This window comes from Neolamprologus brichardi, chromosome 20 (genome assembly GCF_056152115.1).
Source record: "Neolamprologus brichardi isolate AB-2024 chromosome 20, ASM5615211v1, whole genome shotgun sequence".
NCBI classification, from domain to species: domain Eukaryota; kingdom Metazoa; phylum Chordata; class Actinopteri; order Cichliformes; family Cichlidae; genus Neolamprologus; species Neolamprologus brichardi.
This window is the reverse complement of record NC_142123.1, coordinates 17,509,937-17,524,471: the sequence shown is the minus strand read 5'-3', so window position 1 is coordinate 17,524,471 and position 14,535 is coordinate 17,509,937. Positions and strand designations below refer to the sequence as shown.

The 14,535-nt window shown below is 40.1% G+C and overlaps 1 protein-coding gene across 3 annotated transcripts in view; it reads left to right on the top strand.

Annotated features, from left to right (window-relative positions):
• The window catches only part of LOC102788973 (paired box protein Pax-7-like), a 115,853-nt gene extending 106,243 nt beyond the window's left edge, over positions 1-9,610 (top strand). For all 3 annotated transcript variants that reach the window (XM_035915017.2, XM_006807157.3, XM_006807156.3), the window contains one exon: positions 7,300-9,610. In XM_035915017.2, coding sequence (XP_035770910.2) covers positions 7,300-7,415 — 116 coding nt within the window. In that variant the 3' untranslated portion in view covers positions 7,416-9,610. The remainder of the gene's footprint in view (positions 1-7,299) is intronic.
• The last annotated feature ends 4,925 nt before the right edge of the window (positions 9,611-14,535 follow it).

Here is a 14,535-nt window from a genome sequence, read left to right as displayed (position 1 = left end):
ACGGTTCCGCTGGCATCTTTACTGTGGCCAGAGGCTTCACTCGGGCCTTCCCCGTCCGGCGTGTCCAACTTTGGCAAAACTTTTTTGGGCATTTTCAACTGGTGTGTAGACACCCAGCCACTTTATCAGACAGTAGTTTAAGTTACCTTCGGTTACTGCGTATAATTACGGTCTATTTGGAGCTTTAAGATCGAAATTAAGCGGAGCTACTGCCGTGTCTACCTCACTCACTCATCGCCAAACTGGAAGTCCCAGATTTAAAAAAAACAAACAAAAAAAACCAGCAAATTCAACATTATGTCTCAGTTTTTCTACATGGTGAAGAAATGCTGCCATAATCAATGAAAGAAATCTGTCAGCATGACTCTTTGAGCTGAGATTGTAAGATGTAGTGTGTAAAGTCACAAAATTTTGTTATTAAATTACTTTGGTGTATTGTGAATGGCCATGAGCGAGGGCCTTATTGGTAAAAAAAAAAAAAGTTTTAAAAGTTCTAAAAATACAGTTAAAAGTCCAACCTTTATACCTTAAAGGCGGTACATATTTAAAATACAAAATATGAGTAACTGTCTTCCGTTACAGTTACCATTTAAATAGGTGGTAATCAGAATACAGTTACTTTATTGAAATAAGTGGAATACACACCTGTTGTTTCCTGACTAATGTTAGGCTATCCCAGCTCTATCCCTTCTCCAATTTTGGTGATTAAATGCAGTTGGGTGCAGGTTTAGGTCAGTTGAAAGAGCATGCAATCCTATGGCACATGGCTGAGAGTGGCCAGCCTGGGCTCGAGTCCGACCCATGGCCTTTTTTTTCCATCTGGGATTAATACAGTTTCTCTGATTCTGATTGCCGGAAACTCAAACAAAACACACAATAGGAGGCTCTAATGTAAGCATCCTGTTAATGTTGGTGGCATCAGTTAGACAATGGACCCAGAGCCAGCAGTGCACGGGCAGGAATGCATTTCTTACTTGGAAATTCCAGAGATGAATGGGATGGTCAAAACTTCAGTATCTACGATGTACTATTGCTGTGTGAATTTTATTACTTTTAATGAAGGCTACTCGTCACCAAGCTAACATTGTTAGCTGGAGTTAGCTGGGGTTAATTCACAGTTTACAGACTGTTAGGCCGTTTCTCAATACTCAAGTATGTCAGTCGGTACTCGCGTTCTCACTAGTCCGGGCTTCGTAAGTTTACGCGGGAGTCCAGACTTCCTGAGAACGCTATAGTTGGAACTGCAGTGTACTTGATGACATCACAGCTCCAGAGTTTTTATTGCCATCCCCTCTTAATTTAACTGTTTTAACTAAAAAATTACACATGATGTAGTAGATTTCTTTAAGAAAAAAAAAGATAATTCAAAAAAGCATCTTAAGCACTTTGGCAAAATTCGTGTTTCATAATGCCTAGTAAGCTTTGTACAGTTGAGCACAATCACTACGTGACAGAAACACTTAAGTTTAAGTCTTAAAAGGTAAAGCCTAATCTCTCTTAATAAAAATATTATACATGTTTGCCTGAATAAAAACAGACAAGTGAGAAGTTAGAAGGCTTTTATTTTCATTTTAGTAAACACTCAAAACTTACAATAGAGAGCTGGGGTTTGGAAGAGAGTTTAACAAATATTTAAAATATAATCCAATCTTTTTTGGAGTAGCCTTCAGGATCTCCTTGTATTAACATAGTGTTTTTAGATTTGATGGATAGCATTAACAACCTGCTAGCTGCAAATAATCATGTGCAGTTTCACATGATTGTCAACAGACAAAAAGAAAACATATTACTGATACAGAAATAGTTTTCTATACAAGCACTGCAAAAAGTGCAGCCTAACCTAATGTCCACATTACTGTTAGGCATTTTATATAAAGATTTAAATATCTAGTTGGTATTGGTATGGTTAGTAGCCTTCAGTAATAGTAATAAATCACATAATTCATGTAGTTGTAAAAAGCAAGACAATATATTAAGTAATCCAAAGTATTCAGAATACGTTACTCTCAAGGATTCAAGGATTCTTTAGTGTTATTCGCATCACATGTTTACATGAGGTGGAATGAAATTAGGTGCACACGGTCCCGGAGCGAAAGAAACAGAATAACTGAGAAACAGAATAAAAAGAAAACTGTCATGGTCCTGGGTCGGTGACCCAGCGTTTTGAGTTTATTGTTATTATTTTCTAGTTTCTTCTGATTTTGTATTAATTCTTAGGGTTTGGTTCTGGTGTTCAGTGTTTTATTATTCCTACCTGTGTTCTTCCCCCCCTGTGCTCTGTTCATGTCCCTGAGTTTGTGTTTGTAAAACAGTTTGTGAGTTTCCTGTTCTATTTTGAAGGTCTGTGTCTCATTGTGTCTCATTAGGTTCAGCTGTGTTCCCCTCTGGTGTATCATTCCCTCATTACCTTGTGTGTGTTTATAGTGTGTGCCTGCCTGTGTTCCTTGTCGCTCCGTCTGTGTAATTTGGTATTCCCTGCGTCTCTCTGCTCTCCTTTCTTCATGTTTTCCCTGTGTGTCTCCCCGTGTCCTTATGTTTTCAGGTTTGTTTATTAGATTTCCCAGTCTAGGTCTAGGTTTTAGTTGCTCCCTGTTCCTTATTTTTTGGTTTGTACGTTGCTTTCACTACAAATACACGCCCTACTCGCACCTCAGCCAGTACCTGCATTTTGGATCCTTTTCTCACTACACCACACGACTGCTGCCCCAGCCGTGACAGTACGGAGCGACCACAAACATGGATCCAGCGGACTTTCTGGCGCGAGTCCTATGCCTGGTGGAATGGATAACCCACACCTCAAATACAAGAGCGAAGATTGTGGGAATTAATGCGATTGAGGCAATCCTCGAGGGAAATCCCCATCTCCACCAGGCCAGAGGATTCACAGATTTAACTGCCGATCTGCATAAAGTGGAGGCGGCAGTGCAAGCTCAGGAATTAGCAGACTTCGTCCGGCAGCAGCGGACAACGGCTGACATCTAAGCAGCTGGCTGTGGTGAGTCAAAGGGACATTTTTTCCACCACTTCTGTTTTTGGGACTGTTTTTTCGGGGGCTTTGTGTTTTGGGACAGGGGAGAATAATGACTGTGATTTCCCCGCTTCACCAGCTTAACTTCTGCTAAAACCATCATTACAGTCAGCCACTCAGGCTTCCATTCAGTCAGTAGCCCAGCCTGCACCTCTACCCTTAGCCCGGTCACCTTTTCAGCCATTAGCCTCACCAGTAGCACAGTTATCTCTTCAGCTACCTGCCTCTTCATCTACTCATTCTTCTATTTTGTCACCTGTACAACCTTCGCTTTCACCTGCCTCTGTACAGGAAGCTATGGCAATACAACGCATTAAGGACTGTTTTTCTACCTCCCGTACAGAGCAGAGAGACAAACATATTAACACTAAACTGGTTTCTCAAAAGCTGGCCTGTTCTGAGACTTTTACTCACTCCAGGCCTCAGCTGACTCTGGACCCCTGGAGGCTAAGGAGCCAGCTTAAGACTGTGGCTGTCGCTGCCTGAGCAGGGTCAGTGCTCTGCGCAGCTGCAGTCTGCCTCATGTTTGCCGGAGGCCCCCGTGCCTGCTGGTTTTGCTTTGTGTGTGCCAGAGGCCCCCGTGCCTGCTGGTTTTGCTTTGTGTGTGCCAGAGGCCCCCGTGCCTGCTGGTTTTGTTTCGTGTGCGCCAGAGGCCCACATGCCTGCTGGTTCTGTGACTGTTTTCGCTGGGGGGTCCAAGGAACCGCTCCAGCCTCCTGCTTTTGCTGGGGGTCCAAGGAACCGCTCCAGCCTCCTGCTTTTGCTGGGGGTCCAAGGAACCGCTTCAGCCTTCGGTCTTTCCTGGAGTGTCCGAAGAGCCACTTCGGCCTTTGCTGGAGGGTCCGAGGGGCTGCTTCAGCCTTCATTCTTTGCTGGGGGGCACGAAGATCCGCTCCCGCCTCCTAGTTTCACTGGGGGGGGTCCGAGGATCCTGTCCGACCATCACCGTCGCCTGCGGCTTCCGCTGGGGGTCTGAGGAGCCCATCCGACTATCACCATCACCTGAACGGTGTTGCCACCCCTGCCTTCCGCGCTGCCCGTCTCCGGATTTGTGTCGCCGCCGCTGCCTTCCGCACGGCCGGCTTTTGGATTTGTGTTTGTAACCCAGTAGAGAAAACCGCTTTTGTTGTTATTCTTTCTTGGTTTCTTTATATTTGTATAAATGTATTTTCATTCTTTTATTTTGAAAAGCATCATTTATTTTGAAAATAGGAAGTGTGATCCTCCAGCAAACTTTATTTTTCTGTTGCCGAATCACAAGGGGTAAATGCTTTTTTTTCATTGGTTGAAAGTGGGTTTAGCCCCGTCTTCCAAAACACCAGACCATCGTTTCACATGAGCTAGGTCTTTTCGCACGTGGAAGTAGATGAGACAGGCCACTGATAGCTCGTGCGGAATTTTCTAACATTTTGGCTAGGTTTTTTTCCTTGTTCGTGTGGAAGGAACTAAGATTTTGGATTCCGATGGATTCTCTCCGGATGGAGATGGCGAGCCTGAGCCCAGACTGAACTTTGCAGAGGAACTTACTCTTCTTCCTCGACGGAGACGCCCAAGTGGTAACACACAAACCACAAACGAAAGAGAAAAAGAACTAGACTAAGAACTTTTGACTTGACAAATGACCAAAGACAAAAAGACAATTGAATATTGAGCTCAAACTACTATTTTTGGGGTTATTTTTGTTTTGCCGGCTTATTCTTATTATTGTTATTGTTATTATTATCATTACTACTGTCAATGTGGAATTTGTGTCTTGTTTATTTCATTTTTGTGTAAATAATAACCGTTGCTGCTCAAATTCCTGTCTCCAGCCATTTCATTCTGTATTCGCCTCGCTTTCTATTGTAGCCCTGCCGAACCTAGCAACTGGTCTATAGTTTGGCTGTCCTAAACTACTTAAAGTGAGTCAGTGGTTACATGTTGCCTCCACAACCTTCTGTGGGGCCGACCCCCTGAGCTGTTTCACTCTGCCATGGACTCAGCCATGGATCTGGAAGGCTTTTAGCCATGTTTCTGTGAGACAGAATTGAGTAACTTAATTCATTGAGTAACTTAATGGAATACATTACAAAATACATGTTGGGCCATGTATTCTGTAATCTGTAGTGGAATAATACATGTTGGAATACCTTCCCAACACTGGCTAGAACCCAGAATGATGTAAAGGTGAGTGTATGTTGACCCCAGTTCAGCAGCCAGAGCCTCTTCAACACACAATAAAGGCAGTGATGAGCAAGCGCATTTGTATGTGTTCATGTTTTTAAAAGTCTCTCTCTCTTTCAATTTTTCTTGTGTTGTCAGTTTTCATGTTCATGCATAAAAACTAAAAGATCATATGTGTGTCCTCATTAGTATTGGGATTTGTGTTTATGTATGGAAATAGTAATTATGTGACGTGGTCATTTATGGCTGTTTCCCAACAGTTGATCAGGTGTTCCGTTGAAGATTATCTGGGATTCGTACTCTAAGCCATCGGCGTGAGAAATGGGCAGAACAATTACATTCTTTTCCACTAGCACTAGTACAACTTTGCTCTAATTATATAGGTTGTCAACTGCAGGTAAAACAGAAGAAGAAATTACATAATATGCTGCGAGATCATGCTGTGAGATTTGAAAAAAAGTAGTCAACCTGACCTGGGTCCTGGAAAAAATTCTGACGCAGATGCAGGCCCTAGCATGAGTAGTGGCCAGAAGAAAGCAAGAAAGGTATACTGGGGACAAACCGAGCTTGGTGCGAGGAAAAAATTTTGGTGGTGTGCCGTGTGATTTTTCTTTTGTGAAATATGTGCGATGGCTCCAAAAGGTTAGGAAACACTAATTTATGGAGTCACATGAAAGTAATGTACCGAGTAGTATATCAAATTACTTGTGAGTAATTAAGTACTTTATTTTTATACATGTCAAATCAAAACAGTTACCTCATACATATATACACTAGTACATCACAAGACCAAATTTCCTCTGCTGATCAAAAATTCTCATCATCATGGTGATTTAAAAAATGAAGAAATGATAGGGGACAAGATTGCCTTCTAATTTGTGCTTAAGAGTTTAACCAAGCAGTTTTGGTACCTACATATAAACAAACAGCAAAGTGGAAAAACAAAAGCTAAAATCAAAAATTATGTTTGTCCTACACTCCAGTTCTCTTTATACTGAAAGATAAATACTCAACAACATTAGAGAGACATATGATCAGATAATCCCAAGATAGACCAGAACACCCTTTTAACAGATTTAACAGTTTTTCAGGCTTTCTCATCGCTACAATACACTCACTTGAAGCGCAGCCCTGGACAATGATGGACAAATGCCACTGTTGTTCTTAGTCATAACACATTGTCAGGAGATGCTATCAAGAATGAGTACAAGGGGAAATTAACTGATCATTTAGGTTTGCAGGATAAATAGTAAACCATGAAATAACATGATTTACTCATAATGTAAAAGTAGTGTCATGGTTCTGGGTCATCCGACCCAGCATTTTGAGTTTCTTGGGTTCTGGTGATTGTTATGTATTATGATGATGGTTTAATGTTCATTAGTTAGTCTTTAGTTTATTCTGTGTTCCTGGGTGATTGACTATGTTTAGTTTCTTGTCTGTTAGGTTCCCCTTGTGTTTTGGTCTCTCCTTTGTGTTGCCGGTATGTGTCATCTGTGTTTACGTGCCTTCCCCTGCATGTTTCCCCGTTTCCCAGGTCCCAGTAATGCCTTTGTGTTTTGTCTCCCTTTTCCCTTTACATTTTCCCTCCTTGTGTTTCATTCTGTCTCCCCTGTCTGTCATGTGCATTCATGTATGTTCTCCCCAGCCCGTCTTGTCTCTCTCTCCCCCTCAGTGTCTCATCTTTCTTAATTGCTTCCATGTTTCTCTCATTGTGTCGCCTCCCTTTTTCTCCTCAGTCTGCCATGTATTTTGGTCTGCATCTTAGCGTGTTTCCGATTTTATTTTGACAGTCTTTTGTCTTGTGTTCAGCGTGTTCAGTTTTGCTTCCCCTGTTGTTATATCTGTTTGTTCCATATGTGTTCCCCTCTGTGTATATAGCGTGTCAGGTTCCCTCTGTTCATTGTCAGGTTGTCTGGTTGGGTTGTCTCACATTGTAATCCTTTTGTAACCGTTTTATGTTCTTAGTCCTTTGTATTTGTATTAACTTTAGTTAATTAGTTTTTGCCTTAGTGACTTTAAGTCCATTTACCATTTTATCAATTGCAAGCGGCGAGGATTCTAACAAATCTTCATTAACTCTCCATCCTGTCTTCTATTCTCCACAGCTGCTGTGGATTACCTGGCTAAGAACGTCAATCTCTCCAATCAGCGCAGAATGAAGCTGGCCGACCACTCAGCTGTACTGGGACTGCTGCAAGTTGAGACAGGCCAAGCATACTAGTACTTTCCCAACATATTTAAACAGCAGTACACCAGGTCACCAGCACAACCCACACTGCCTGCTACAACTCGCATATTCCAGAGAGCATTTGTGAGTGTGTGCCACAAACTGAGTACAAATGTGACTGCTATTTAGGTTTTTTAAACATCATTTTATATTGGTGGGTGAAAGACTGAATGATGCAGTTTTGCAAGCTTTAAGTATTCTTCATGGAAACAACCAAATTAACAATGAGGAAGTGTTAGGAACATACTTTTTGCACCAAATTTCAGGTGTGTCAAACTTTTTAGATAACTAGAAATTTGTTATAAGCAATTAAATGTGAATTAAAAGATAATCTGAGTGTAATCTTTGAAATAAAATAACTTTTGTATAACCAAAATCACAGTGAGGAAATAATACCCAGTTATTCTAACGTTACTTCTGGTTCTTTGCAAAATGTTCCAAGTGAAACAGAATCACTCTGCTCTTACTGCAGTAGTTCAACAAATAAAAAAAGGTTGAATTACAGTAAAAATGTGAATGCAGAGCACATTTTTAGGATGAATTTAAAAAAATTTAAAAATAAAATGAATTTATAGCAATGTTTCAATGAATTGTTAAAACATACTGATCTATTGCCTGTTTACCTTTAGGAAAGAACCCTTTGAGTTACACACAACAGCTGAGTACCCTAAAAGTCCCTTGCAGTCTCTGTAAATCTCTGATTGATATGATTCTGGTTGTGTTGTCAGAAAATGTATAGACCATGAAAGCTACCTCGAGACTATGCATGCTGTATATCTGACCCAAACAGAATTTAAGCCACTGGATTCAGCAAATATGTTGATTTTTCTCCTGTCTTAAAAAAAACACTCATCAAGAAAGATTGATCTTTGTTGACCCTTTTTATTTATTTTTAATTTCTTCCATGTGAAGCCTGGACAACTTCACCAATATTGGCATTGTTGTCTGATGCCTACTCTAAGGAGTCCTTCTTGCTGAACAACAGAACATGGAAAAAAAAGATGAAGAAGACAATAAAACAAAATGTCATAATTTGTGCATGTGTTAAATTTGCGAAGAAGAATAACATTTCTGTAGCAGATCTATATCAGATAATTCCTCACGGGATGACTTATTCTGAGCTCTGTTCATAGCTGAATTCCAAGGACACCAAGGTCAAAACTGAGAGTCTAACATGTACTCTGATTAACTGCCATCATTCACATCTGCATCAATCACTACAGTTTCTATATTTATTTATTTCTCTTCATTGTGGTTCCTTTAGTATCTACTCTCTGTTCATATTTACCATATAAACAAACAATGATCTTTGTAGAACCATATCTGCAACTATATTTCTACTAATTAACATCTTTTAACAAATGCTTGTCTTCAATACATTTTTTGTAAAGTAGAACAGTGGACTGTAAATGATATCAAACAGACTGCTGATTTTAATTACTACAAAATGTTGCTGATCCAAGCAATTTATCACTCAGAATTTAAAACTTTGTATTATAACACTAAGGATTTTGCCAATAAATATATATTTCTGTAATGTCACCCACCCATTCCCATGCCTAAAAAAGAAAAGAAAATGCTACATAACCCCAAGTAAGTTAGATCTGATAAACCTAAAGATCTAAGTAGTTTAAATATTTTGATTAAGATGGTGCATACTTTATTTATCACAGAGTTAGGAAATTCCTAACTTCACGTACCTTTTAACAGTAGTTTTTAACTCATAACTTATTTTTAATTAAGTTCTTAAATGGGATTATACTAATATGACTTAAAAATAATAACTTTTTTGGTTACCTGAACTCAACTCTCAACAGACACAGTTTAAAGTTTGCTTTCAAGGACAAAATTTTCTAGGAACAGATCCATGAAAATGAAAAACATCATCAAATTTAAATGGGACTGCACTGATCCTTAAGGTTATCTATTCTGAATTATTATCTGAATCTTTGCTGGGGGGGTTTTGTTTGTTTGTTTGTTTGCTTTTTGTTGTTGTTGTTGTTTCTTTTTTGTGGTGCTTTTGATGCCATTCCAGAGAGCTTTGGGCTTTCTGAAAAGGAACTGAGAAGTTTAAGTTTGATGATTTCATTTACATTCCAAGTGATTTGTTATGTCTATGTACTCTATAGACTCTACATACTTTTATAATATTATTAAGCTGCATTGCCACAACAACCGTGAAAACCCCTTTTGGATGATAACCTTCTAACTTGTGTCTATATAATATATATATATATATATATATATATATATATATATATATATATTTTTTTTTCATTTTGTGTTTTTTTCACTGAAAGGAAACCAAGGACAACATTAAGGATCAATTGTAAAGATTTTGTTCAGCCTCACCATTGCCAAAAACCTTTTGGCCACTTTTCTACTTGTTTTATTTAGCTCTCAGTTTGGCATGTATGTCATCATGATATTATTTATTCCACATGTATGAAGTATTAGACTAGTGAGAAATTTGGCATTCACTGTCATTTACTCCTTTCAGCCTCTTGGTGTATGTAACAATGACGTAACTGTATGTTCATTAAAACACCTCGACCAAGACCACAGGGGTTGTGCTGACTGAAGTTGTTATTTGTTGGCAGTACAATTAAACAGAATTTAAAATCTTTTAAAATCTGAACAGCATTTATTAAGTAAGCACATACATTATAATCAATATACACTAACACTAATAAGAAAACAAACCAGGCAAAACTGGCCAGTAACTGAAACTCAAAGACACTCTTTTGCACTGACTATTCAAAAGTATGGTCAGTGTTGGGAAGGTTACTTTTAAAATGTATTCCACTACAGATTACAGAATACATGCTCCAGAATGTATTTTGTAACGTATTCCGTTACATTACTCAATGAGAATAATGTTGTGCCGTTATGGGTGCATGTCTGATGCAGGGGCATTTACACCTTTCTTATATCACAACTCTGAAGATCGATGAACGTTGTTAACAGGTTTACTGACATTCAAAAGGGTAGAACAAAAAACAAGACAAACAATACAGTCATGATATACATATGTGCAGCATAATATGCACTTATATACCACATTGCTACTACATAGCATATGTCATATGTCTTATTATATAAACTTGTACTATCGATGCTATCCCAGATGACCTCCAAAATCGCGGCTAACTAGCTTAACAAAGGGACTAGCTTTACAGCCAAATATTGCATTAGCGGGCAACATATTGCACAAAAACAAAGTAAGAACTTATACTTTAAGTACATACCGGCGATACAACCATAAACAGAAGATGTAGACAGTATTTTGTGAATGTGAGTGTGTGAATGTGAGATTGAATGAATAGTGGAATTGTAAACCGTTTTGGGTGCCTAGAAAAGCGCTATTTAAATGCAATCCATTATTATTTTCTTCCTGCTCAATTAAGGTTTTTCAAAATAAAGCAGTTTCTAAAATGTATTGCTTGGAGCAACCACAGAGGGTGCTGTAAACACATAATGAATAACAAACTGAGTCAAAATGATATTTTAGTGATACAACATTTTACAACTTTTATTGATAACAGAACAAAGGTATTCTGAATACTTTGGATTACTGTTGTCATGCTTTTTACAACTACATGAATGTACTATTGCTGTGTGATTTATTACTATTTCTGAAGGCTACTTGCCATATCTATACCAACTACAGTGGGGCAAAAAAGTATTTAGTCAGCCACCGATTGTGCAAGTTCCCCCACTTAAAATGATGACAGAGGTCAGTAATTTGCACCAGAGGTACACTTCAACTGTGAGAGATAGAATGTGAAAAAAAAATCCATGAATTCACATGGTAGGATTTGTAAAGAATTTATTCGTAAATCAGGGTGGAAAATAAGTATTTGGTCACCTCAAACAAGGAAAATCCCTGGCTCTCACAGACCTGTAACGTCTTCTGTAAGAAGCTTTTCTGTCCCCCACTCGTTACCTGTATGAATGGCACCTGTTTGACCTCATCATCTGTATAAAAGACACCTGTCCACAGCCTCAACCAGTCAGACTCCAAACTCCGCCATGGCCAAGACCAAAGAGCTTTCGAAGGACACCAGGAAAAGAATTGTAGACCTGCACCAGACTGGGAAGAGTAAATCTACAATAGGCAAGCAGCTTGGTGTGAAAAAATCAACTGTGGGAGCAATCATCAGAAAATGGAAGACATACAAGACCACTGATAATCTCCCTCGATCTGGGGCTCCACGCAAGATCTCATCCCGTGGGGTCAAAATGATCATGAGAACGGTGAGCAAAGATCCCAGAACCACACGGGGGGACCTGGTGAATGACCTGCAGAGAGCTGGGACCAAAGTAACAAAGGTCACCATCAGTAACACACTACAACGGCAGGGAATCAAATCCCGCAGTGCCAGACGTGTTCCGCTGCTGAAGCCAGTGCATGTCCAGGCCCGTCTAAAGTTTGCCAGAGAGCACATGGATGATACAGCAGAGGATTGGGAGAATGTCATGTGGTCAGATGAAACCAAAGTAGAACTTTTTGGTATAAACTCAACTCGTCGTGTTTGGAGGAAGAAGAATACTGAGTTGCATCCCAAGAACACCATACCTACTGTGAAGCATGGGGGTGGAAACATCATGCTATGGGGCTGTTTTTCTGCCAAGGGGACAGGACGACTGATCCGTGTTAAGGACAGAATGAATGGGGCCAAGTATCGTGAGATTTTGAGCCAAAACCTCCTTCCATCAGTGAGAACTTTGAAGATGAAACGAGGCTGGGTCTTCCAACATGACATTGATCCAAAACACACCGCCCGGGCAACAAAGGAGTGGCTCCGTAAGAAGCATTTGAAAGTCCTGGAGTGGCCTAGCCAGTCTCCAGACCTCAACCCCATAGAAAATCTGTGGCGGGAGTTGAAAGTCCGTGTTGCTCGGCGACAGCCCCAAAACATCACTGCTCTTGAGAAGATCTGCATGGAGGAATGGGCCAAAATACCAGCTACTGTGTGTGCAAACCTGGTAAAGACCTATAGTAAATGTTTGACCTCTGTTATTGCCAACAAAGGTTATGTTACAAAGTATTGAGTTGTATTTTTGTTATTGACCAAATACTTATTTTCCACCCTGATTTACGAATAAATTCTTTACAAATCCTACCATGTGAATTCATGGATTTTTTTTTCACATTCTGTCTCTCACAGTTGAAGTGTACCTCTGGTGCAAATTACTGACCTCTGTCATCATTTTAAGTGGGGGAACTTGCACAATCGGTGGCTGACTAAATACTTTTTTGCCCCACTGTATATATTAAAATTTAATATAAAATGAGTAACAGTGGGTTGACATTAGGTAAGACTGCACTTTTTCCAGCGATTTGTTATAGAAAACTATTCCGCGCATATATAAAACAGGTACTCGGCTCCAAACCGTAGTAAAGACACCTCTGGCTAGTACATTGGGTTCCGTGTCGGGCTCGTGGCCGAAAATTAGCTTTACTTTGTTGCCTGGGTCAACTTTGCTAGTGAGAGACAGAGAGAGGTGTTGAAAGGCTGCTCCAACGGAACTTATTGTTTCGGAGGAAAACACGAACACAGTGTACAGTCAAGTCTTAATAGCTTACTTACAACTGGGCTTGTCAGGCACTCTTTTAGGCTGCAATGGTTATTATTATATTTACATGCTTCCATCTCCTGTTTCTGGTCAGTGACAACTTGTACTTGTAGACTCTCCTTTTACTCCCTCCCTGGCGCTCACAGACACATAATGGGTATGGCAGTCCATTCTCCCTGCAGCACAGACTACACTGCCCATGAGGCTACATTCTTTAGGGCTATGCCTGTAACACTCTGCCTATTGCCTTCATATTAAATAATTTTTTGAAAAATAGTTTTTAAAAATATTTCTTCACTTCAAGCGATGTGGCATCATGGCAAGTAGAGGTGACATGGGCCGCAAGATTGAGACACAGACATTAGAGCCTCTTAATGCGTGTTTTGTTTAGGTTTCTACCCACGTGGAATTACCAAAAATAGAGAGGGCATAGCCTAACATATGAAACAGGAAAAGGCTGCTGTGTAATCCATTTATTTCAACAAAGTAACTGTATTCTGAATACCACCTTTTAAAACAATAACTGTAATGGAATACAGTTACTCATATTTTGTATTTTAAATACGTAATGCTTGTACATGTATTCCGTTACTCCCCAACACTGAGTATGGTAATGTATACCGCTTGTCACTAAAGTAAGAAGAGACCTTATTCAGTAACTTCAATAATTCAAACAAAAAAATAAAAGAAAAAAATACTTCATAACTCAAGAACTTAACCTGTCATTATGACTGAACATGCTGCAGGTTCTAATCATGTCATCACCTATCTATGCCAGATCATTTAGCCAAAGTTCTATGGTCATTTCTTTGGTTTTGAGGGGGTTTTTTTTGTAGTTTATTTAACTTTTTAGAACATTTTATACAAAAGGATGAATGGACAAACAGAAAACACAATGAAACAAAAACAATACGGGACTGTTGATCGAGGACGCTGAAGATATCTACCTATTCAGAACCATGATAACAGGGTTCTTGCTGATCGGAGCTGGCTTGGCCCTGGCTTATCGGAGAATTAAGAGAGCGGAACCGGCTGTTCAAACCCCCACAAGGCTGCCCGCTGGGATTGGAACGACAGGTGCGACTTCGCAGAAAGGGCTCACTGAAGGCAGTTCCAGTGTGTACATCTGATCTGGGACCGCTGCAATCTTTCGACTGCGCCTCCAGCTGACCCGATGTCCACATCATGGGGGAGGTAAGCGTTGGAGGTGGCGTTGGATAGGGAGGGTGATGCGTCAGTGAGTGTTTATCAGTATCAGTATATGTATGTGTGTGCGTGTCCATAGTTCAGCTGAGACAGTGTCCTTCGCCCTGCCAGGCTAAGTAAACAGTCTTCCAGCCAACCCAGGTGGCCTTGCATAGGGGAGGAACAGTCTAAGCACAGTCTGTTATCAGGGTGTTTTTGTTCAGCTCCAGCCTTGAGATCCTGGCTGGCGCCGAAGTGGTAGCCGCATGAAGCGATGGTGGTTTTTACTTTAGTGCGAACAACTCGTGAATTTCAAAGCTGTTCTAACAGTCCGACACTGGTCTCTCAA